The 25,725-nt window shown below is 41.7% G+C and overlaps 1 protein-coding gene across 1 annotated transcript; it reads left to right on the top strand.

Moving 5' to 3' along the window:
- On the top strand, positions 1-25,725 carry LOC127582032 (chloride intracellular channel protein 4-like). The gene is made up of 6 exons (XM_052036967.1): positions 1-251; positions 8,697-8,806; positions 15,485-15,610; positions 18,803-18,909; positions 20,157-20,320; positions 22,306-25,725. The coding sequence occupies exons 1-6, from the start codon at positions 216-218 to the stop codon at positions 22,465-22,467; spliced, it is 705 nt and encodes a 234-aa protein (XP_051892927.1). The 5' UTR covers positions 1-215; the 3' UTR covers positions 22,468-25,725.

Below are 25,725 nucleotides of genomic sequence, written 5' to 3'. Positions count from 1 at the left end.
CCAAGTACATTGGTGTGTTCGATCCTGGCGAGTAGGAAATCGAGCTGCCTCTCCGGACGTTCGGACCACGAGAGAGTGGGGACGAGTTTTGCAGACAGCTCAGGTGAACTGTAAGGAGCCTCGATCTTTCCCTGAACGCGGGGTGTGGTCTGGGAGAAGTGTTTAAAGAGCCAAACGCGAGAGGGCTGCAGCTGTTGGTTTGGACAGTGGAAAGGATGGCCGAGGAGCCCAAAATCGAGCTGTTCATTAAGGTAAGGTTGACAGTGCTTGCAGCTTACTTCAGCGGCGCGATTATTAACCTGCATTAACTCCAGTTCAGACAGGTCTGTGATAACATTGAGAAACATTTGTAAAAAAAAATTATCAAACTCCGAACTACTTCTGGCCCTGGATTTCATTTTAACCCCTCAAAGAGCAATTTACTTCACCTTGAATTTTACATTTCGAGTCGATGAGAAGAGCCGAACATTCACAGACACCTCCCTGTCCCAATCTCTGGCTCTCGGTAACAGGCGTGTTCAGTTTGACTCTTTCTCATTTACGCCTTTATTTTCTGTCCCACCCTGGATTAAAATAATTTATGTTTGTTTAAACTATCCAAGACAGTAGTCAGCTCGACAAATGTATAGCCCTTAACTTTATTCTTCTTAAACGATCCCCGTGGGGTTCTGTCAATTTTTACACAAACCCCTTTTGGATTTGCATTTAGTTTGTTGCTGAGTCTTTTGCCTCGATGGGTGCGTGGTGTAGCAGAAACTGAATGTTGAAATTGATGCATTTGGAACTGTTCCCAAGTCCTCTACTAAATCTGTCCAATCAATTCTCCTTATTTATAGTGCACATTTACTCTTTATAGTATTTATTTATTTATATGACTTAATTGGGCGTATTTCTGCCATTCTAATGCCAGACTTTTCCTCAGCCAGACCCTGTACACCTTTGTTTTAAAGGTTTGCCCAATTTGTCAAACTTCTGTCTCATTTTGACATCCAGAGGGGTACAGGTAAATTATGTATAACTACAGGTTTGTGGACCTCAGGTGATTTTTGTATGTAACTGATAGATACTAGGATTGAGATTCAAAAGGGCAGCATCAGTGGAGAGAAACTGCATAAAAGATTCCTGATCATTCACCTGAAATGTCAAATCTTTTGATCCCATCACAGATGCTGCCAGACCTGCTGAGTTTTTCCAGCATTTTCCCTATCAGCAACTGCAGTATTATTCTTCTCTTTTAGATAGCATCATTCTAGCTCAAGAATGACTAGAATTAAAATGGATGATTTAGATGTGGATAACAGAGGTATGGGTGTGTGTTACTGAAGAATGTTTAACAAAGTGTTTGCACAACTGAAAAGGAAGCTTCTGTGGTTATGGTATTGATCTGCCTTGCATGGATAGTGAATTACATGGGCCATTGACTTTGACTTTATGAATGATATTTAGGAAGAGCATCATCTGTTTGGCCAGTGACTATCAGTATGCTCCCTGCCATCACGCTTGCTGTTATTTGCTCTGAAAAATTAATGTTGTCATTATTATAAGTTTATTAAGAGACATTTAGTGATGCATGAGAAACTCTATGGGCTCTGTGGCTCACAATATGGACATTACACTCCTCAATGTCTCTTGTTGCCAGTGAAAAGCAACAGAGTACAACCTCACTCCTGTGTATCGGTGGTACAATTGCAAAGACAACAGGCAACAGAGGTGAAGGGAAGGCAAATTTACCTTTCACAAATGTGATCAGAAAATATATAATAGAACAAGATAGCATAAATGCAGAATAACAATTTGTAATTTTAAATAGAGTTATCTGAAATAGAATAATAACAGGAGATAATGATGCAGGAAGCATGTGTTCTCCATTGATTCTAAGCGGCTGACTCACTGCGCTATTCCAGCCTTCTGTTTTTGTCCATGAGTGAATGCTACTGACTGGCACAATCCAGGGCGCAGGAGTAGGTGCTGAGGGACACACCGAAGCTCAGTGCACCCACTGCAAGGGCTCTTGGGGGAAGGACCACAGTTTAGGGTCCTGCTGCCACTGGACACTGAGGGGCTGGGTCCCGTGTAACAGCTTCTCAAACACTTCATAGAGGTATTGTTTAAAGAGGAAACGTGAGTGGTGTTGACACATTGTAAGAGAATGTATTGAGTTGCTGGTAAAATGAATATAAAGGAAGATACGTCCTGATTTGTATTTATTGTGTGTGTTTTTTTTAAACAAAAGCTCTGAAGCTGTGATCTGAGTCTACACTTGGAATTGGTCCCAAAGGAAAAGGAGGTGATGCAGGGCCAATCTCTGGGCTGGTTTCATCTTTCACTCATCCTCCAAGGCTGCAACTTGCAGCCTTCATCACTGCCTGGTACAAGAGTAGCGGCCAAGGGAGTGACTTGCTCAGGAGAATGGGCCCAGTGGTCAACGTGGCAGCTGTTGGCAGGAGCAGAGGCCATGTCTGCTTAAGCAACCAGCACCTGCACCTCCGACCTATTTCACCAAAGTTCAGCATGCACGCGCATGCAGAAATACGCATACAGAGAAACACGTGCACTGTAGAAACATCAGCAGACATGCGGACACATAGACAAGACCATAAGACGTAGGAGCAGAATTAGACCATTCGGGCCATCGAGTCTGCTCCACCATTCGATCATGGCTGATTTATTTTTCCCTCTCAACCCCATTCTCCTGCCTTCTCCCCGTAACCTTTGATGCCCTGACTAATCAAGAACCTATCAACCTCCGCTTTAAATATACCCAATGACATGGCCTAGTCCTTGACCACACACATACATACAAACACACACGAGCACACTGAAACGTACAATTGTATATCCACACACACACACACACACACACACACAGAAATGCACACACTTAAATATACACACAAACACTGAAATCTATATAAAAAAATGCACTGAATGGAACATACACACCGATGCATGCAGTGAAAATGTGTATACACACACACACACACACACACACACACACACACACACACACAAAACAAATTTTATCCATGCTTTCATCACTTTAACCAAACACCTCCTGACAATAAATTTGAAGGGTGCCAGATCAAAACCCTTAATATTTAGACAATCCTGATATCATCAGAACATCCGGTTATTCTAGCTTACATCTCTGGTTTTGATTTCAATTCTTTTAGTAACCCATTCCTTCTCTATGAATGCTGTTCTACCTGTCAACTTTGAATCATTCCTTAACTTTTGGTCTATTGACGTTCTCCTGTGATCAATCATCAGCGGATGGTACTTTCTTTCACTAATCATATATCGAGGCCAGGCTGTGAAAATCGGATTCCTAATGACTTCAGATACTGTGATCATGCCACAAATCTTCTTATGTTTCTAATCATACTTAATTTCATCTGGGGCTGTTGCAAAGAGACATCATTTGACCTGTTGCCATACCCAGTTTGCCCTTGAGTGACCTTTTATTTAACTATCTGTTTCTATAGAACCTTGGAACTATTTCAAGATCGTGAGAATTGATAATTACAGCTTCCAAATTCAGGTTTTGTTTGAAACTTCGTTAAGTGTTAATTTTGTAAATGTAACGCAAAGGAAGTTTAATTTTAATGATGTACTTTCTTGCCAAAGTTTCGCACTGACACTAAAACAGAAATATATATATATATCTTTTTAAAAAAGCAAGTGGGTTTCTGGAGGGTTTTTGGAGAGATTCACCATGAAACCAGCAGATAGATTTGGAAGTCCAGTTCCACCATCAACATTTTCTAGGTTTCACTTAAGATAAATGGAAAGATAATACCTGTAGTGACAACAGATGCCATTTATTGCTAGTTTTTTTAGCCCTACACCCTTCAGCAGATCTTTCAGGTCTGCTGAATCTCAATGAATCTGTGACTTTTAGAAGCAAAAGAGTACTTTCGAGACTTCACTATGTAGATGAGCAATAGCAGATAGTACTGAGGGGACATCCCGTCGTGAATTACTGCGGTGAGATTGCTCTAGGATGTTCCATACAATTTTATGAGGTAGGATATTGCAGTGTGATCACCGTCGAGAGTTCTTATTGAGACTTCTCTGTTGAAACCAAAAGGAGTAGAGATGAAGCCTTGTTAGATGTGGGTAGGGGATAAGCCAAACTATCTGGGACAATAATTAATTAACATCATTTCTCAGTATGCCTTTGTATGGTTTGATTTCAGTAATAGTGATACTTAAAGTCATCTGCGGAATAGGAGCTGATGTACCAACAGTCATACAATCCTCTCGGTCAGTGCTGGTGGCATTTTGGGTAGATTGTTGTTTATTTGAGTTTGGGCTATGCTTATGCTTGATAGTAATTTTTTTAAAAACCTGCAAATGATTCCATTTTTAACACTATCCTGAGGGCCGTAACTCGATGCCTCTTTGTGTTGTGAATTCTTGGCATTGAGCTCAACTGATCTATGCCTGTGCTAAAGCTGTTTTCCTACCCATGTAAACCTGCCATTGTATGTCTCTAGTCATGTGTTCTTCATCGTGCTTCTCAAAAGTTCCATTTAAATGCATTGTTGCTCCTTGCCTTCACCATGTCTTGAGATAACTTGCACATGTTCTCGCCAGACAACATTTTTCGGTCAATGACTTATGAAGTTTGAGGTTTCCTGCTCTTTAGGGCCCAGATACATCCATTCATCAACTTCTTAGGAGTGTCCTCCAACTGTATACAATCCTCCAACTGTGCTTCTTCAGAGTAGACAAGGGTAGCTGGTTAACCAGCTCTGTTGCAGTGACATCTACCAACTTTGCAAGGTGCAGCTGACGCCAAAGTAATTCCTCCGCTCTTGTAATTACTGATTTGGATGCTTTCAAATATATGCATTTATATTTGCTCGAAGCTACTCGATATTTTCTATTTATTTGAATGAATTTTTCTGGCATATGTATAAATGAAAGGATGCAAAACATCCTGGAGCACAGGTTGCATGCCTGAAGTGGCCTGTAAATGAGATGTAACTTAAATATTAAAGAAGTGTGCAAGTGTGAACTGGATTCATTAAAGAACTCTTGGTATTGTTTGTTGAATGCATTTTCTGGGCTCTGATATTTGCAGATTTGTGACAATTTTAAGATCAGGTATGTTGTAGTGAGATTGGGGGAGAATAAAAAGGTCGAATCCAACTTGATATCATCAAAGTGTCTGCTATGTGGATGCATTTTTGGTTCTAACTTTAAGCTGTGTCAGTTTAATAACTAAGCAAACAGACCCTTGTGTATTTTAATACAGAAAAAACCTACTTTCCAGAGCTATCACCTAATGATTCATACAAGTACCTTCCCTCCTGCCTAAAATGGATAATGTGCCATTTTACTTTGTTGTGTAAGTTATGTATAATTTATGTTAAGTTTATGTTATCTTATTTTTGCAATGAACTGTGCTGCCACAGTAAAAAGCTAATTTTCATGGCATTTATACCCCGTGTATGTATGCCTAAACTGAACTTGAACTCAACTAGGGCAAACACTAGCAGTTGGGAAACAGTCATTGCTGAGGAATGGTTCATCAGTAGTTCTGATATAGCAGGACCACTGTCCTGAAGAAGGGTCCTGACCCGAAACGTTGACCACCTGCTTTTCTCCACAGATGCTGCCTGGCCCGCTGAGTTCCTCCAGCATCATCGGGTTTTTCATCTAGATTCCAGCATCTGCAGTCCTTTGTTCTCTAGGAGCACATCCCTGCCTTTTTTTTAACCTACATTCAAAACAATCAAGGGTTTTTTGTTGGAAAACAAACATACATAAATGAAAAATAAATACTTATAGGAAAAATCTGCAAACTCATCTAGATTAAGACGTGCATAGAAACTGAAGTCTGTCACTTTTGGTGCAGCGTATCTTTCTAACACTATTCTCATCTGCTGGGGGAAAGTATGTGAAATTGGATTAAAATCCATGCAATCAGTATTGCTGTGGCACTTAGCACACATTCATACTTGGAAATGGGACTTTAGCTGTGTGTTGCTTCAGCTGTCTTAATTTGTTTGCAGCTTAATTTGCAGATAAACAGGGCATAGGTGGGTCTGATTTCTAGTAAATGTTTTCCCAAAACTAGAAATGTTAGTGCTGGGAAACTGATAACCAAAATCGTTATTAGATAGATAGTTTCAGTTCACATATGAGCCTCCATTTAATCTGCCTCACCTGTGCAACTTGGTCGTCCCAAATCCTTGATCTGGAAATCTTGACATTGGTTCACAGCTGTTCATTTTTCTTCAGTGACATCTCATTCCCTGAGGATTGTGACCTTTTCCATTTCTGCAAGGGAACCATAAAGTAAAATACTGAATGTTGATTTCCACTCCAACCCACCCCTCTCCCAACAACTCCAGTCCCAGTCTGGGCAGAGACTCTGTACCTTCCTGGGGTCTCACTCAGTCCGAGGCCCCTCGCCCGACAGCATCCGATGCTGCTGAGATTTTTCAGTGAGTAATCAACTCTGCTGGCCTGGACATCTTCCACCTTGAAGAGATGGGAGTTCCCAACAGTTTATAGTCAATAAAAGCACATACAAAGTCCAACAAGCTGGTACCTATGCCTCACCTAAAATTGATTGACATTCCTCTGTTTGGCTCCAGTTTACTTCCTTCTTATATTAAATATGGGGGTGCAAGGATTATATTTCTCATTGAGAAATACTCTTGGATCACTGGCTGTAGCTGGAATGTTTAAACCTAGTGACCTCGAGCAGTAGAGTCTACCTTTACCAGCCATAGGCTTCTCACTGCCTTGGTAAAGCAACCAACACAATCAAAGAACCGTCCCATCCCAGTTATTCTCTTTTCTCCTCCTCCCATGGGCAGAAAATACAAAATCTTGAAAGCACAGACCACCAGGCTGAAGAACAGCTGCTATCCTGCTGTTATAAGACTATGAATGGTCCCATTGTACAATAAGATGAACTCTTGACTTCACAGTCTACCTCATCGTGGTCTTGCACCTTATTGTCTGCCTGCACTACAGTTTCTCTGTAACTGTAACACTTCATTCTGCATTCTGTTATTGCTTTTCCCTTGTACTACCTCAATGAAGTGATCTGTATGGATGGCATGCAAAACAGTTTTTCAGTGTACCTTGGTACGTGTGACAATAATAAATCAATTACCATATCATACTATATACAGGATGTAAACATTGAAACCATATAGTGAGATTAGTCCAGCAAAAGCTACAAGATGACAAAGATTTGGTTTTAGAGAGGAGCAGCTAAGAAAATGAGTATGGGGCAGGATTTTCCATAGCTTACCTTCAACAGAGGAGAATTTGGACCAGACCCTACTATATCTTTTGGGTATCTTTTCGATGGATTTGAACCCATGTCCCCAGAGACCGATATTTAGGAATCAATCCACTGCAACTTTCTTGGTCTACCTCTTCCATCTTTTCCAATGGCCCTTCTCATTTGTCTGTGGAATCTAAGGTTGTCCAGGAATAGGTAATATGTTAACTTTTATCAAAGTGAGCAGTGTCTGTTTGTGAGCTGAGCTCCCTGTTTATTTTGGAATCAAGGATTTTTTTAAAAACTGAATTAAAGTAAGACCATTTGCAAATTAATTGAAAGGTTTCTGTTATGAATGCAGTTTAAATAAGGTTGTATATTGTGTATTTGTAAAGTGTTAATGATGAAGGTTAACACAGATTAACACATGGCAAAATCATAAAACACCGAGTTTTAATTCATATGTCACTTGTGTTGTATTCCTACATTAAAAATGTGACCACGCTTCTGAAGTAATTCATTGGCTGTAAAGCAATGTGGAATATTTGGAGAATGTGAAAGGTGATGAACAAATACACGTTCTTCTGTTAAAGCAACTTGAAACAAACGTATTTCCGGTTCATTGTGAGATGTTTGTGGATAATGACTGTTGCATTACTTTTATTCTGCTTCATGCATCTATTATCTATCTGTCGTGCTCTCACAGCTCCTGCAACATGAGGAATTTATTTTGTTACACAATTGCCCCTTGCACAGCACATCTGGTATTTATTCAAATGACAAATCATCATGGTATTCTTGGTGATTAAGATCATAGCTTGGTTCAACACCCACTTAAAGGGCTAGTGTATCTGACAGAGGGAGGAATAATCAGTTGATTTTGTTTTTGGAAATGATCAGATTTTGCCAGTAATGGGTATAGTGATGAAGAATCTGCCCCCTGACCAGGCATTCTTTGCCTCCAACTTTTCCCCTCCCATCACCCCCATCCTTGACCCCGCTGGAAAGCCAGACAAGTTGTCTGCTTTGCCTGAAAGGTGCCGAGCTTCTTGAGAGCTGCATTCATCCCGGCAAGTGGAGAGTATTCCAGCACACTCCGGACGTGCTTTGTAGATGATGGAAAGCAGGTGAATCATTTGCCACAGGACACACAGCTTCTGATCTACGAGGCTGGTCCAGCTGAGCCACTGCCAGTCAAGGAGTCTTCAGCCAGCTCTATTCTGTTGTCACCCCATCCAATGACTGCATATCTCCCCACCTTTAAAACCTACCTCTCTATTTTTGTGTGTAGACTGCACTCCTATAATAATGCCAGAAGTTGTAAAACAGAACTATCTGAGAGTTGCATCTTTTGAAGAGATGCAGCATCAAATAGTATCAGTATTTTACAATATCTAAATGAACAACCACACTGGTAAACTTTAAACCTATTTCTTGTGTACAGGCCAGCGATGACGGTGAGAGCATAGGAAACTGCCCCTTCTCCCAGCGTCTGTTCATGATCCTCTGGTTAAAGAGAGTCAACTTCACCATCAACACAGTAGACATGAAGAGGTGAGTGCTGTCTAAGGGAACTCAGCGTTGGCCCAAGAGAGCGGGGCATGTACAGAGCCATGGCCACAAGCCGTTTTGTTGATGATAATCATGTGTCTTTTTTTTTGTCCCATTTCCTGGGTGTCACTAACTAACGCAGCATTTATTGCCTCTCCCTAATTTGCCTTGAGAAGGAGGTGGAGAAGAACTTTCTTGAAGAGCTACAGTCCTTCTGGTGAAGGTGATGTTGGAGAGGGACTTCCAGAATTTAGACCCAGTGATGATAAATGACCCAGTGATAGTGAGGATGATGAGTGATTTGGGGAACCTGCTGATGGTGTTGTGCCTATTGACCTTGTTGCTCCTGGCGGTAGAGGTCACAGATTTGGGAAGTGTTGTTGGTTACCCAGGTGAGTAACTGCAACACTTTTTCGAGATGGTACACACTGCAGCCACTGTGCACTGGTGTGCAGGGAATGAATACTTGGGGTGGTTGATGGGGTGCCAGTCAAGTGGGCTGCTTTCAGCAACAAGCAATCCGCAGGAGGAACTCAGGGGGTTGAGCAGCATCTGTGGGAGGGAAGGAATTGTTGGCAGAAACCGATGCAAGGTTTCGACCCAAAAAGTCGACAATTCCTCACCTCCCACAGATGCTGCTCAACCTGCTGAGTTCCTCCAGCAAATTGTTGCTCCATATTCCGGCATCTGCAGTCTCTTGTGTCTCCCAAGTGGGCTGCTTTGTCCTGAATGGTGCTATGCTCTTGAGAGTTGTTGGTCCTTCACTCATCCAGGCACGTAAGGAGTGCTCCATTCTGCTCCTGGTGTGCCTTGCCGATAATGGAAAGGCATTGAGGTGTCAAGAAGCGCGTCACTTGCTGCAGAACACCCAGCGTCTCTCCTGCTTTTGTAGCCACGGTATCTGTGTACATAGAACATAATGTAGAGCATAGGACATAACATAGAACATAGAACAGTACAGCACAGAACAGGCCCTTCGGCCCACAATGTTGTGCTGACATAGCTATTCCCTCCTACCTACAGAATGCCCATATCCCTCTATTTTCTTCTCATTCATGTGCCCATCCAAGCCCCTCTTAAAAGCCCCAAATGAATTTGCTTCCACCAACCTCTCAGGCAACGCATTCCAGGCATCCACCACTCTCTGAGTAAAAAACTTACCCCTCACCTTTGTTCTGAACCTACCCCCCTGTCACTTAAATGCATGCCCTCTGGTATTGGATCGCTTAATAATGGGAAAAAGATATTGCTTGTCCACCTATGCCCCTGATAATTTTATACATTTCCAACAGATCACCCCTCAGCCTCCACCGCTCCAGAGAAAAGAGTCCAAGTTTGTCCAGCCTCTCCTGTTAGCAGATGCCCTCTAATCCAGGCAGCATCCTAGTAACCCTCCTCTGCACCCTCTCTAAAGCCTCAACATCCTTCCTATAGTGAGGTGACCAGAATTGCACGCAATACTCTAAATGTGGCCTAACCAGAGTTCTACAGAGAAGTATCATAACAACTTGTTGCTGGTCTAGTTGAATGTCTGCTGAATGGTGATTCCCCAGGATGTTGCCAATGAGAGACTTAGCAATGGTAATGCCATTGGGCATCAAGGGTAGGTGGTTAGACTTTCTCTTGTTGGAGATGCTCATTGCCTGGCACTTTTGTGTTGAGAGTTCCACTTGACGCTTAATGTTGTCTAGGTATTGGAGACGCAAGATGCTAGAATCTGGAATGACAAACAATCTGCTGGGAGATCTGCTCAACCGGCTGAGTTCCTCCAGCTGATTTCTTGTTATCTAGTAATTGCTGTATGTAGGCATGGCTGCTTTGCTTGCTGAGGAGTTATGGACTGAATTGAACATTATGCAGTTATCATCAAACTTCAACCTTCTAATAAAAGGATGAAGCAGATAAAGATGGTTGAGTCTAGGACACTGTGGTGTCCTGGACTGGGATAATTGACCTCCAAAAACTACAAATTCCTTTGTTTAAGATCCAATAGTGTTGTTTTCCCTTGATACCCATTGACTTCAGTTTTACCAAGGCTCCTTGATGCTGCAGCAGGTTAAGTCAATGGACTCACATCCTCGCCCTGTCCCTGGAGTTCAACTCTTGGTCCAGAATTGATTCAAGACTGTGATGAACTCTGGAGCCAAGCAGTCCTGGCAAAATCTAAACGGAGCAGGTTACTGGGGAGGAAGTGCCACCTGATAGCACCGTTGATAATGTTCTCCATCCCTTTGCTGCTGATCGAGATTCAACTGATTGGGCAGTAATTAGCTGGACTAGAATTGACCTGCTTTGTGTGAACAGGGCGTAGTTGGGTAATCTTCCACATTGTCGGGATATGCCAGTACAGTATTTGTAGCTAAATAACTCGTCGAGAGGCACAGCCAATTCTGAAGCTCAGGTTTTCAGTATTTCAGCTGGATGTTGTCTGGACCCAGAATTTCTGCATTATCCAGTGCTTTCAGCTGCTTCTTGATATCATATGGAGTGAATCCAATGAGCTGAAGGGCTTGACAGTCTGGTGAAAGCCTATGCTGCATCCATAACTGGTATTTCTAATTCTCTGGGGCAAGTCTCACTTGTTGCTCCCAATACAGGATCTGCTGACACTTCCAATAGTCAAGGATTCTCTGACTCCTCATGCCTAGCCCAAGGAGAGAGCTCTGAGCTAAATATCAATTACAACTTCCATGTCCCTACAACCGTGACCATACAACTTCCAAGATGAGAGGGGAAAGATTTAAAGGGGATCTGAGGGGCAAGTTTTTCCACACAGAGGGTAGTGAATGTATGGAATGAGGTGGTAGAGGCAGGTACCATTACAACATTTAAAAGACATTTGGACAGGTACATGTATAGGAAAGATTTAAAGGAATATGATCCAAATGCAGGAAAATGGGATGAAGTGTCCTGACCAGAAAAGTCGACTGTCCATTTCCCTCCATAGATGTTGCCTGACCCGCTGAGTTCCTCCAGCACTTTGTATGTTGCTTCAGATTTCCAGCATCTGCAGTGTCTTGTATCTACTACTTAGTACAGATCTCAGTCAGTATGGATGAGTTGGACCAAAGGACCTGTATCCATCCTGTATAACTCTATGGATCTATGAAGCATTGCCTCTGTCGCCATCACAATACTTGCACAAGGTCAGGATACCAGATCCCAACTCTCGAAATCCATCATAGCATTCTAGTCCCTAAGTATTTTCCCTACACCTCTTCTTGTGTTACTAGGCAGCACACGTGTCACCCACTCCCTTCCTAGCCTTAACCCTGTCATGGTAGTGTGAAGGGCAGGCACGGTAGCATAGCAGTTAGCGTAGCACTATTACAGCGCCAGTGACCCAGGTTCAATTCCGGCCGCTGTCTGTAAGGAGTTTGTACGTTCTCCCCGTGTCTGCGTGGGTTTCCTCCGGGTGCTCCGGTTTCCTCCCACGTTCCAAAAGATGTACGGGTTAGGAAGATGCGGGCATGCTATGTTGGCGCAGGAAGTGTGGCGACACTTGCGGGCTGCCCCCAGAACACTCTACGCAAATGATGTATTTCACCGTGTGTTTCGATGTATGTGTGACTAAGAAAGGTATCCTATCCTGTCTTGGCTGCACACCACACCTGCTGATCCAAACCACCCTTCTCAATGTCATCACTCCCCATTGCCTTTGCTGCTCTGCATTAAACATGGGGAAGAGAAACAGTGGAAACAGGCCCTTTGACCGACCATGATGCCACATTAAACTAATCCCATCTGCCTTCACATAGTCTGTATCCCTCTTCCCAGCCTGTTTTTAAATCTGTCTAAATGCCTCTCAAGCATGTTAAAAAGCTTAAATATTGTTGTGGTTGAAGGGTTTGGAATGGTACATTATCAAGCCTTTATTCAATCACTCTTGGTGGGGCCAATTATCTTAACTTTAAAATGTCCGATGGTTTTAATGCATGGCCCATTGACCTATTGTTTCCCTCTATCCATGCCTGTTCCCACCCATCTGGTACATTTTACACCTCTCTGCAGTACATTGTGTGTACAACCATGGTGATTGGTTTCCAGACCACTTGTGTGGAGGGGCTGTCTGCTGTGTTGCAGGGCAGCTGCTGATTTAATCCAGACAGTCTTTGTTTACACAACTGTTCCTTGTGACTTCAAGTAAGCATCAATATACTCAGTGGAAATAGTCTGAAGGCTGGCCCTTGCTGATATCGATGGCTTCTATGTTAACTATAAAACCTCTGGGGGAAAAAAATTCGAGATGGGGTCTGGTGCCAATGTTGCAAGTACACCAATCCGCAGACAACAAGGACTGACTGTACAAAGGTAATTGGAAGTAAATACTGGAAGAAAGACAATTTTCAAGTATTCCATCATGATTAACAAAATATATATATGGATGGTTGTGTACATTTCCAATATCTTGTAAATGTTTTTCTTCTGAGATATATCTTTAGAAGATAAATATATTCCTCATTGTTATCCAAATCCTAAAGGGATTATCTCTGAGCTTTGTGTCATTTTGCTGGCTTTAAAACTGAAGTATTTTGACAAAACTCCAGACCAACCAACCACACCCCCTCCACCTGCACAAGGAGTCTGGAAGGGCTTGACAGTCTGGTGAAAGCCTATGCTGTATCCATAACTGGTATTTCTAATTCTCTGGGGCAAGTCTCACTTGTCGCTCCCAATGCATGATCTGCTGACACTTCCAATGGTCAAGGATTCTCTGACTCCTCATGCCTAGCCCAAGGAGAGAGCTCTGAGCTAAATATCAATTACAACTTCCATGTCCCTACAACCATGACCATACAACTTCCAAGATGAGAGGGGAAAGATTTAAAGGGGATCTGAGGGGCAAATTTTTCCACCAGAGTGTATGGAATGAGCTGGCAGAGGAGGTGGTAGAGGCAGGTACCATTACAACGTTTAAAAGAGATTTGGAAAAGGAGTGATGAAGTTGATGATTTGGATCGCCTGTGAAAAGGAACTTTAACAACCTTATTTCCGTTCCTTCTGGCAATGAGGAGCAGTGCAGAACAAACAGCGCAAATGACCACTGGGCTGTAAATCTAAGAAGCTATAACACTTTGTGTGAGAATTCACATGCCACTCAACTGTGGGAAGGGTGCAGCTCTGAAGTTGAGGTTGACACTTGCGCTTAGAACAGGATGGGGCAGTTTATTCTGCATTGGTGATGCTTTTCGTCAGTAGCTGGAAAATACCCCTTTCCCACCGAGTGCATGTGTATTAAACAAGTAAGTGAAAAAGAAAGGTGTACCTTTTTGGAAAAGCTTTCATAAATCAAATTTTCTTTGTCCTCTTCATATTTGCTTTCATTGAAACCTCCCCTTAACTCTCCATAGCTTGGGATTCCGATTGGGAGAGCTCTTTTAGACATTAGAGTCAAATTTGACTTTAATGTCTAAAAGGGCCACAGAGCTTCTGTTTAAAAGAAAAACACAGAGCTTTTGTTTAAAAAAAATTAAATCGTAGCTGACCGTTTTCCTGTGAGTGAACATTATGTAAGGTGGCAGGAGGTGGAGGCCACGTAACTGCCAAATGGCACCCAGCAGACAATGTGGTTCACCTCATGCGCAGGAGGGGTGATAAACAATGATGCTGGTTGGGAGGCAACGGCCAACAAGTAACTTCCAAACATCTTAAATAAAATGTGTCAGTTAATTTGAGACTGTGGTGGCAGTTTATGTGAGAATTCACCTGACACACAAACATTGTAGGAGTGTTTCTCTGAGGTTGAAATGAACACCTCAGGGTGGAGCAGGTTATTCTACATTGGGAGTGCTTGAAGTGGATCGAGTCATACAGCTCAGAAGCAGACTCTTCAGCTCACCATGTCCATGCTAACCATCCATTACCCCTCTACCTTAATCCCATTTACCAGCACCTGGTCCATAACCTTCTGTGCCTTGGTAATTTGAGTGCTAATCTAGACACTTCTTAAATATTGCAAGAATACCTGCCTCTGTCATCCTGTCAGGTACTACGTTCCACATTCCAACCACCCTCTGGATGAGCAGACCCTTCCTCTGAACCCTTGGGTCACTGTGCTGTCCTATTATTCTATGCTGGTACTCTCTGATGAAGGGTCTCCAACCTGAACTATTGACTCTGTTTCTCTTCCCTCAGGGGCAGCCTGACCTACTGAGTACTTCCAGCATTTTCTGTTTTTTTGTTTTTGAGATTGTGAATGAGTTTGAAAGACTAGATATGGACAGAGCAAACCTAGGGGTTGCAAACATAAAATGGTCAGCAATAAATTGAGGAGAGACATTGCCGCCGCAAGAGTGGTTAGGACAAGGAACTTATTGCAAAGAGTGGGTAAGGGGAATAGCGTGGGCGCATTAAAGGGAAAACTAGTTAAGTATGTAAAGGAGAAAGGAATACTGGGCTGTGTTGATGGGGCTGAGAGGAAGGTTTTAAGGTAGGAACTGAAGTCCCATGATGGGTTTCATCACAACCTCTGAATATATAAAATCTCCCAAATTGGGAACAGGAGTGAGTCATGTAACACAGGCCCATATGTGACTCTACACTGACCTGCATAAGTGCAAGACGCCACATACTCAACCATCACCTCTTTTTTTTAGTTTGCTCTTTTGTTTGCTGTCACTGAGTTATCTTACTCAGGCCTTGAGCTGACTTTAATTATAATGTATACCTCTTTTCATTAAGGAACCCAGATGTATTAAGAGAGATTGCCCCAGGGAGTCAGCTGCCCTTTCTTATCTACAATGGTGAACTCAAGACGGATAATAACAAAATTGAGGAATTTCTAGAGGAGGTTCTTGCTCCTCCCAAGTAAGTAAGACCACGTTTGATCTGTTTGTTCTGCAGTCTTCATTACTTGTAGTGTACAATGATATCTGACCAATATTGCTAATAGCTGTCTCATCTTGTGCTGTGTTCTGCTCTTTCTGGGCATCATCCATCTCCTCAATACTCACACCCTTGATCTTTCCATCATTTCAAGTCTCCCATCTCTAACCTTCCCTTCATTTCAAATCCATTAACAGGTTGTACCATTCCTAATTTGAATTTATTGTACTTGGAACTCTTTGTATGGAACTGTCTGCAGGTTACCGAAACAGAGTCTCTCCTGATACCATAAAGTCATACAGCATGGAAACAGGCCCTTTGGCCCACCAGGTCTGTATCGACCATCAAGCACCCATTCACACTAATCCCACATTGATCTGGTTTTATTTTCCTCATTTCCCCATCAACCCCCCAGATTCTACCACACTTAACACTAAACCATTGAGTTGGATTTTGGGTCTTGCATCCTTACTTAATAGAACTATCACAGCCAATGAAGGAAATTGGAACTGAGTGAACAAAGAAAATATTTGAGAGTATGAGAAAATGTATGGCTTTTGGATTAAAAAGGGAGATAATCACTCAAATGTAAACTTATAAACATAAAATGATGCAGCATGAGGCAAGGCAATTTGGCCCATCAACCCTATGCCAGCTCTCTGGAAGAACAATCAATTTGCTCCCCAATTCTTTCCTCTGTAGTCTTGCAAACTCTTCCTTTTCAAATGTGCATTCATTTTACTTTTGGAAATTGTTATTTAATCTGATTCCACTTTTGGGGAGTGTAATCTGCATCTGAGCAACTTGCTGAGTGTAAAGTTTATGTGCCCTGTTGATTCTTAACCATAAATGAGGCCCATTACAGAACATACAGATTGTTGCATGTGAGACATATGGAGCTGAAACAAAGTGAGTGTAACTGTATTCTTCACAGACAGTTTCGAGAACTTCCTATCTACATGATTGCACTCAGGGTAGTTGGTCACGGACGTTGGCCTTAAAGTAACAAATACTGTTCACAACCCATATCACAGCCCACACTGGGTCAAAGAAATCCGTCATTTTCCCTCAGGTTCTTTTTGGCTTTTTGGCATCTCAGCCCTCTGGTTACTGAACCTCCTGTGCACAAACAGTTTCTCTTTATCCACTCACTCTCATCCCCAAACAGTTTTCAACATTTCTATTTAAATTCTCTTCTATTTAATCTACCTTTAAGTTCTTTTTGATTTGATGGCAATTCTAATTCTCCGTGACTTTTTTTTCTTTTTAGTTTACCCTTTTCTGGTATAAAAGGGTTCCATTATGTCTTAACTTGTAGTTCAACAGGTTGCACAGCCTGAGGCAAAATTGTTACATTGCAATAAGTACTTTCATTGTTGAATGATTCTCTACTTTAAAATAGTTCTCTGTACCTTTGACAGTGAGAGCACTTGTTGAAATTTGGGTGTTGACATCAGTGAAACACTATTCAACATTACGCTGGCCAATTTCAAATTCTCATCAGGCAACCGAAACCAAACCACACAGCTGTCTTTTCTGATGCTGAAGTTATGCAGGTGTTCCACTTGCCTCTGACACTGAGGCAAATGTAACCCCACTCTTCTGGAAAAGGAGACAGAAAAAAGGGGACGACAGGCCAGTTAGTTTAACGTCGGTTATCATAAAAATGCTGGAATCCATTGTTAAGGAAATGATGATTTTGAGAAGCATATCATGACTAGGGAGAGTCAATGTGGCTTACTGAAAGGGAATCGTATCTTACAAATTTATTAGAGTTTGTTCAGGATGGTAGCAGAGTGGAGTGGTTAAAGGGGAGAAATAAGATACTGCAGCAAAAAATGAGCTACTGAAGGAACTCAGTAGGTCAGGCAGCGTTGTAGACGGAAATGGACAGGAGCCAGTAGATGTAGTATATTGGGATTTGAAAGGGAGTTTAGTAAGTTGCTTCAAAAAGGTGGCTGCACAAGACCAAGGCTTGTGTTGGGAGCAATGTAATTCACAAGGAAAGAAGATTAGTTAACTTACAGAAGGCAGAGAATGGGAATAAACTGAGCATTTTCACATCCGCATGCATAATGAATAGGGTGCCCTAAGGAATCAGTGCTGGAGCCTTGTTTATTTCCAAACTACATCAATGAATTAGATAAATGGACCATTTAATAATGTCCGAATTTGCTCATGATACAAAGATTGGTGAAAAACTAAGTTGTAAGGACACAAAGAGTGTGCAATGGGATATAGACAACTTAAGTGAGTGGCGAAAAGATAGAAAAATGGAGTATAAAGAGGGGATGTGAGGTTATTTGCTTTTGTAGGAAGAATTGAAGAGCAGAGCAAGTGTATGAGAATATTAAATGTTGTTCTTAAACATCTGGGTAAGCTTCCACAAGGAAAACAAAGAGTTATCATGCTGCTACAACAACTAATTAGGAAGGCAAATGGAAGGTTGGCCTTTACTGCAATGAGAGATGGAATGCAAGGGTAAGAAAGTCTTGCTACAACGGTACCGAGCTTTGCTGAGATCACACCTGGAGAATGCACCTGGACTATTGTTTTGGTCTCCTTATTTTTGCAATAAAGATTCATTAGTTTCTTTCTGGGATGAGTATTACAAGGAAAGATTGAAGAGATTGCGCTGGCACTCTCTGCAGTTTAGTGGAATGATATGTAATCTCATTGAAATCTATAGGATGCTGAGGGGATGTGGTAAGGTAGAGGTGATGGAACGGGAAGTGTAAAATTGAGGGGCACGGTGTCGGGGTAAGAGATTAACCACTTAGGATCCAGATGATGAAGAATTCCTTCTCCGAAGAGTCATGAATCTTTAGAATACTTTACCACAGAAAATTATGTATGGTGAGTCTCAAGGCTGAGATAGACCATTGTAGAGGAGTCAAGAGTTATGAGGAATAGGGAAATAAAAAAGTAGACAAAACCAGACAGCGAATTATCTTATTGAAAAGTGCAATGGGCTTGGACCGCCATGTGACCTCTGCCAGCTCCTAGTCCTTGTGTGGTCCTCCTATTCAATAAGGGAACTCTTGATGTAAAGAACAGGATAAAAGTGTAAGAGGGCTTTTTACGGAGATATTTTTCCTTGCCCTAATCAGTTCATATCATTCGGAAACGCTGAGTCTGGCAGCCACGTTATATATGGATCTTTATTTACCTCAGGTATCCTAAACTGGATGTCAGATACAAGGAGTCCAGGACTGCTGGCGATAACATCTTCCAGAGATTCTCAGCTTACATTAAGAATCCACTTCTTGAAAAGCACGAAAGTGAGTTTAACCACATGATCACTTGAGGAGATGATGTGAGATTGACGGTGTACTAACTAAAGCCCAGTTTTTGAACTGTATCTCCTTATAACAACATAGAAAGAATGCATTTGGTCCATGAGGAGAATGTCAGCTCCCAGTGGAGAATATCTGTATGGATAAAAATCAGCATTTACCCAAATCTGATTTGAGAGCAAGGATTATTGGTGAGAGAATTTTAAAGACTTTAACGGAAGCAGGCAGTAGCAACTCATTTGCAATAATGTATAACTCAAGCACAGATGCAGTATCCCCCCCTTCAGGTCAGACACCTGGGCTGACATTCTTGGTTTTGAACTCTTCCAGTAGCCAGGGGTGGAAGTAACTCTGTTTTCTTACTGGTACGATCATGTACATTTCATGATGGTGCAGTAGCAGCGCAACATAGCTTTGGCCACTTTCTTACTACACAGCCCTGGTCTGCACCAGTTTGCGTTCATCACGAGCTGCAACTAGTATGGGTCCACCCTCTACAATCTCCTACACCCACTAGACTGGGGACAATAGACCAATATTTTTGCACCTTGATGGTAGCACAAACCATGCAGGTGCTGAACCACAGTTCCTGTAGATGGTGAAACGAATCAAAAAGTGGTCTGCTCCTAAACCACCCAATGGATTCCTGATATCTACCCACAGTGTCCCATCAAAATCGTTTGTAGCTGCCAATAGATCTATTGGACCCATGCATCAGATCCTCTGACCCTCCCTTTGTCTCTGCCAACTTGGGCACTCAAATCATTTCTTCTCAGTCTTTGTTGGTTTGTATTGACATTTTATTCTTCTCAAGGTACCAGCCCTTCCCTTTCTTTGTGTAGCTAACAATATATTTTTTCCAATCTGCTGATTGAATATGTGAGCATTTCCAATCAATTTCTTTAAGTTTCTGCTATTGTTTTCTCTTGTTCTACCTCAATGCACTGTTGTAATGAATTGATCTGTACAGACGGCATGCAAAACAAGTTTTTCACTGTATTTTGGTACATGTGACAATAATAAACCATTTTACCAGTTTACCAATCTGCAAGATTTTAGCTAGCATATACATTCTTGCCAAATGTTAGGCTTATTTCCCAGTGGGAAGAATCTACCCCATTGCCTTTGGTTTAACTAAGATTAACTAGTGTTTGGTCAGAGTCCCAGCCAGCTTGACCTGTGGCAATTGGCAAGGGGTTCTAAACATTGCATTGATAGCTTTCTGTGTTTAGCTTTGGAGAAGTTGTTCCTGAAAGCACTTTTGGAGCTGGAACAATATCTGAACACACCTCTGCCAGATGAGGATAGCTCTCGCCCTTCAGAGAGATTATTCCTGGATGGAAATGAGCTGACATTGGCAGACTGCAACCTCCTACCTAAACTCTACATTGTTAAGGTGAGTGAGATTTTAGACTTGGACCTTATTGTTGGGTATCTTTTTCTATGGGATGGATACTTACCATCCAAATATTTCTTGGGTCGGGTTAGAGGTCTTTGTTCTGGACTGAGACTCCTGTGGCAACCATTAACAGCACCGCCTATTTTATTGGCCTGGAATCTGCAGTCATTACTATGTTGCCCATGCTTGCCTCTAATCTTCGCACTTCCCTTGCCTGGATACCTCTGGAAGGAACTTGTACAGCAGAAACCAGCTGCAACAGTTATGGGGAAACACTGCACAGAGATAGGATGACATATGATGTCAGTTTGGTGAAGGGTCGGGAGAAAGGATGACCCCCACCCACAAATCATCGAGTCATAAGTCATACAGCAAAAGAACAATCCCTTCAGTCCATTGTGTCTATACTGGCCATCAACCATCCATTTTCACTAACCCCATTTTATTCTTCCCACATTCCCATCAATTCCCCCACAATTCAGCCGCTCGCCCTACGCTCTGGGGTCAATTTACAGTCGTCAATTAACCCATCAACGTCTTGGGCTGTGGGAGGAAACCGGAGCACCCAAAGGAGATGCAGCCACGAGAGAAACGTGCAAACCCAACACAGGCAGCCCCCCGAGGTCAGGATTGAACCTGGGTCACTGGGGCTGTGAGGCAGCAGCTCTACAGCTGCACCACCGTGCTGCCACTTTATCAGTTATACCAGTTGGTTAAACCACACCGCTCGTTACCAGTTGGTTAAACCACACCACTTGTTCTGCTGGCTGAATTCACTGTCAAAAACTAAATGTTTCTGACATTCAGACACATTCAAACCATTAAAATTATAGTTTTATGTTTTTCATGTAATTAAAATAAATCCAAACAATTAAAATATCATCTATAAGTATCTGTTAGTCCCTTGCAGCCATTGTCCTCAGTTGTACAGCACAGAAACAGGCCCTTCAGCCCATCACGTCCATGCCGACCCTTTTTGCCCATCTGCATTTGCCTGCATTAGGACCGTATCCTTCTATGCCTTGCCTATTTAAGTGCCTAAATACCTTTTTAAAGTAATAACTGCATCTGATTCCACCACCTCCTCTGGCAGCAAGTTCCAGATATCAACCACTCTGTGCAAGAAAACTTACCCAACTGATCCCCTTCAAAACTCTTTCCTTTCATGTGAAACCTATGCCTTCTTATTACCCCTACCAAGGGAAAGAGATTTTGACTATCTATGTCTTTCATAATCTTATAAACTTCTATCTTCACCACTCAACTTCCTCCCCTCCGGGGAAAATAAGCTCAGCCTATCTCATCTCCCCCCATAAATAAAGTCCTCCAGTCTGGCAACAGCCTGGTGAATCTCCGCTGCACTCTCTCCAGCACAATCACTGGAGAAGGACCTGTACTTTATCTGTCTGATGGGATCCCCCTGCTAGGTACCAAGGAATCCTTGCAAACTTATACTCCTATTTGAGACTGAGGAGTCCAACATAAGGGTGCAGCTGAAGGAGTACCATCAGCCAACAAGTTTAGAACTCTGACACTCATGCATGCACATGTAGAAATCCTGAATGTGCTGACATTTCCCTATGAAATCTGAGCCAATATTGTGTGATGGTTTCCATAGACTGGGCTTGTATATTGAGTATTATTAAAGGGTGTTTTACTTCAGGTGTTAAAAGGGTTTGATACTACATTAGCTGGAGATGAACACTGTTAGAGATTTGAAAAGCACAGTCTGGAACTGATGTCACGTGAAGAGAAGCTGATTTAGTCCTGTGAATTTGTAAAACTACTGCTATTTTCATAAATAAACCTCTTTGGGCTTGTGTGTATGGTGTTCTGCTTGTTTATCCATTTAGTTATGAGTTATTTGAGTGTGAAGTTGATCTTGGGCTGTGTGCTAGGAGAGGGTGTGACTACCTGCCTATTGTTCACATGGTATGGATAGTCATACTGATGACGCCACTAATTATCTGATTTCTTAACAGGTTGTATGCAAGCATTATCGGAACTTTACTATCCCGAAGCAACTTGCAGGCCTGTGTAGGTATCTGAAAAATGCAGAAAAACATGAAGAGTTTGTGAATACCTGCCCCAATGAGGAGGAGATTAAACTGGCATACAGAAATGTTGTTAAAACATTAGTATAGATTTGGTTTCTAGAGGTGGATTGGAGATCATGGGTCTGTTTTATGCTGATAATTAGACTACCAAGCTTTAAAGCAATGCAGCATTCTTGCATACAAATCTCACTGTTCATATTGGATGTTGTGTTTCCGAAGCTTCCATTCTTAAAGGGGCACTGGGGCCTATTGAAAATCCAGATCCCCAAAATACAGAGGAGACATTTTGTTAGAATGACTAGTTCCTGTAGGTCTATCATTCGTGAGATTGCTAGAGTATGGGAATTGTAAAATACATAATTCATCCCACTCCACGCAGTAAAGATTTCATGGAATTTTTGGCAAAATTTTCTTTAGATCTTTGGTGTGCTCTTAAAATGAAGCTTCAAATGATCTGAAATTAACTTTATAGACAGGCAAAGCATAAGTGAAATCTCCTTAGCTTAATTGATACTAAGTTGTACCTTCCGACAAAGTAAAGCTATGATTTATTTTTAATAAATCTGTATTTGGTGGGAGAATTACAGGCCTGAAGGATGTGACTAAGGAAAGCGGCAATACTAATTAAGATGATACAATAAGTTTGTGGAAAGCTATCCATTCTTGGAGAACCCTGAAAACAGTTTTAAAGTTCTTGTAGTTCCAATACTACAAAAGATTGATAGAAGTGAAACAAAATTAGATAAATTAGACTCACTAGAGGTTGAGAGATATAAAAGAAGTATACTCTGATATCAAATTTAAATAACATTTACCTTTTGCTTTTGGTGAAATCCTAATTGTACTCACTGGAGAGCAATGATACAGACAAACTAACAGCTGATTACACCAGTACAGACCCATCAAAGAAAATCAAGCATTGCATTTAGAGTGTTGATCAAGCACATATTCTGCAATATGGTTAATCAATAATTAAATTCATAATTAAAATCTGCCTCAGTACTTTATATCAGATTTCATACTCCTTGTGTCTGTGTATGTTTAAACACATTTAAGTACAATTTAAATTAGGTTGTGGTGAAACATAATTATAACTAATTGCTAGCAGACAAAATTCTTAGCATTTCTGTCACAGATTGAGATTTGGGTACTGCTTAATTCTCTTTTCTGTTGAGTTTTATCAATTCCGGGAGAGCAATGTGTTCTCAGTGATTGACTCATATGAAGGATATCACTACTGTTTTATATAATCTGTTTATAAACATCACACGTCAAATATTGGCTATGCAGTTGTCAGTGAAGAAGAAAGCTTTAGACCTCAGGAGGATGTTGATGGCCTTTTCAGAAAAGTGGCAAATGAAGTTTAATGGAGAAATGTAAGGTGATGGATTGTAGAGGTGCAACAAGGCAAGGTAATGTACGGTACATGGATGATATTGAGTAGGAACTGAGGGACTTTGAAATGCATGTGCACAGATCCTTAACAGAAACAAGACATGGTTGATATGGTGGTTAAAATGTGGATGGGATGCTTACCATTATGAGCCGAAGCAAAAAATATAAGCAAAGGGTAGGGATTATGTGAGGGATATATGCAATCCTTGCTAGACCACAGCTTGCAAACTGTGCACAGTTCTGGTCACCTCATTACAGGAAAAATGTGATTCCACTGCAGAGGAAGCAAAGGGGTACCATGAGGACGTTGCCAAGACTGGAAAACTGTAAACACGAGAGAATGCAGGTGCTGGAATATGAAGTAACAAACAATCTGCTGGAGGAATTCAACGGGTTGAGAAGCATCTGTGGGGGTGGGAAGGGGGGAGTGCAGGAGGGAAGAGGAATCGTCAATATTTCGAGTCGAAACCCTGCATCAGGGATCCTGTTCCTCCAGCAGATTGCTTCTTGCTCTGGAAAGTTGTAGCTCTGAGGGAAAAAAAAATGAAAAGACTGGGTTTGCTTTCTTTGGAACGGAGGAGGTTGAGGGAGATTTATTTAACGTGTGTAAAAATAATGGTGGGCTGAGGTAGAATAGAATTTCCCCTTACATAGGGGTCAAAACCAGAGAGCATAGACTTAAAGTAAGTAGTCTAAGGGTTAGAGAGGATACTATTTGAAGGTCAGGAGGGTGATTCGACAGTCCTGCTATGTCAAACGTTGCTTGGTGGAAATATTGGAACATGTAAACTGGTTTTGATATTGTGGGAAATTTGTGATGCACTGAACACCAATGTAAACAGATTAGCAACCAGCACCATTAAACTGAGCATGATCTTATAGTTACGAATAGAGTCATAGACTTGCAGTACAAAAACAGGCTCTTCAGCCCACCCCATCCATGCCAAGCATCAAGTACCCATCCATACTCATCCCATATACCAGCACTTACATGCTGCTAATAGAAATCTGACTGTCTTTTTATATTGGAAATTTACTACCCAGTTAGATTAACCCTCTCTGCTTCGTGTTTGCTATTACTGCTCTCTGAGTTAATGCATCTTATTTATCATAAGTGGTTTTGTCAAAAATAAGCTATTTCCATCATTAAAATGATCCCTATTGTTCAATGTACAAGTAGTGCTTCTATTTGTAATGCTGGTGAATCTTAGACCAGTTTCTTTCACTGCATCTATGGGGGATCTCCATCAATATTGAGAAGTTGCATTGGTTGTCTGATTCCCAGTGTTGAGTTATTTTCCTGGGTCCATGATGACTATGCAGCTATAATCCCTGGCCTATTTTACAGTGGCTGATCTCAACCAAGCCAGTGGTGGAAACCCTTTGTTGTCAATGACCTAGATCCAGGGAAGAGTGTTGCCTTTTGAGAGGTTGTAAGTCCAGGGCAGGATCATCTGTATGACCTTGGTCAGATTGAATGGTACACTTCCTTAAACTCCTTGACTGCACCTCTCAAACCTCCAACCGCCATCTGGATGGACATTTGGCAACAATCACATGGGAACACCACCAGCTCCAAGTTCCACTCCCTGTCATACTTTCTCCCCGTGATATAACTCATTGGGCCAAAGTTTGACAGAGTCAAAATTCTGAAATACCCTACCTAGCAGTGCTGTGGGATTGTCTTCACCACAAATACTGAATCAATAAAAGATTCAGTCACACCAACTCTAGGGCAGTTAGTGTGGGCCAATAATAGGTGTACGAAGAATTCCCTTCTCTTTAATTATAAATTGTGCTCATATTGCTTTGCATCCAATGATATTCTCTTGGTAACTAAATCTGGAATATCTTGTATTTTAGTTGCTTTGCGCTGTATCTAATGGACTAATGATTTGTAAAAGTATTACTGATGTAGTTGAATTGCTTGCTTGTAAATAATGTTATGAA

This window comes from Pristis pectinata, chromosome 23 (assembly GCF_009764475.1).
Source record: "Pristis pectinata isolate sPriPec2 chromosome 23, sPriPec2.1.pri, whole genome shotgun sequence".
Lineage (NCBI taxonomy): Eukaryota > Metazoa > Chordata > Chondrichthyes > Rhinopristiformes > Pristidae > Pristis > Pristis pectinata.
This window is presented reverse-complemented; position numbering and strand designations above follow the sequence as displayed.

Coding starts and splice junctions, on each gene's coding strand:
- LOC127582032 (XM_052036967.1), top strand. CDS start 216: ATGGCCGAGGAGCCCAAAATCGAGCTGTTCATTAAG. Junction 252..8,696: donor AAATCGAGCTGTTCATTAAG/GTAAGGTTGACA, acceptor TCTTGTGTACAG/GCCAGCGATGACGGTGAGAG. Junction 18,910..20,156: donor ACTTCTTGAAAAGCACGAAA/GTGAGTTTAACC, acceptor TTCTGTGTTTAG/CTTTGGAGAAGTTGTTCCTG.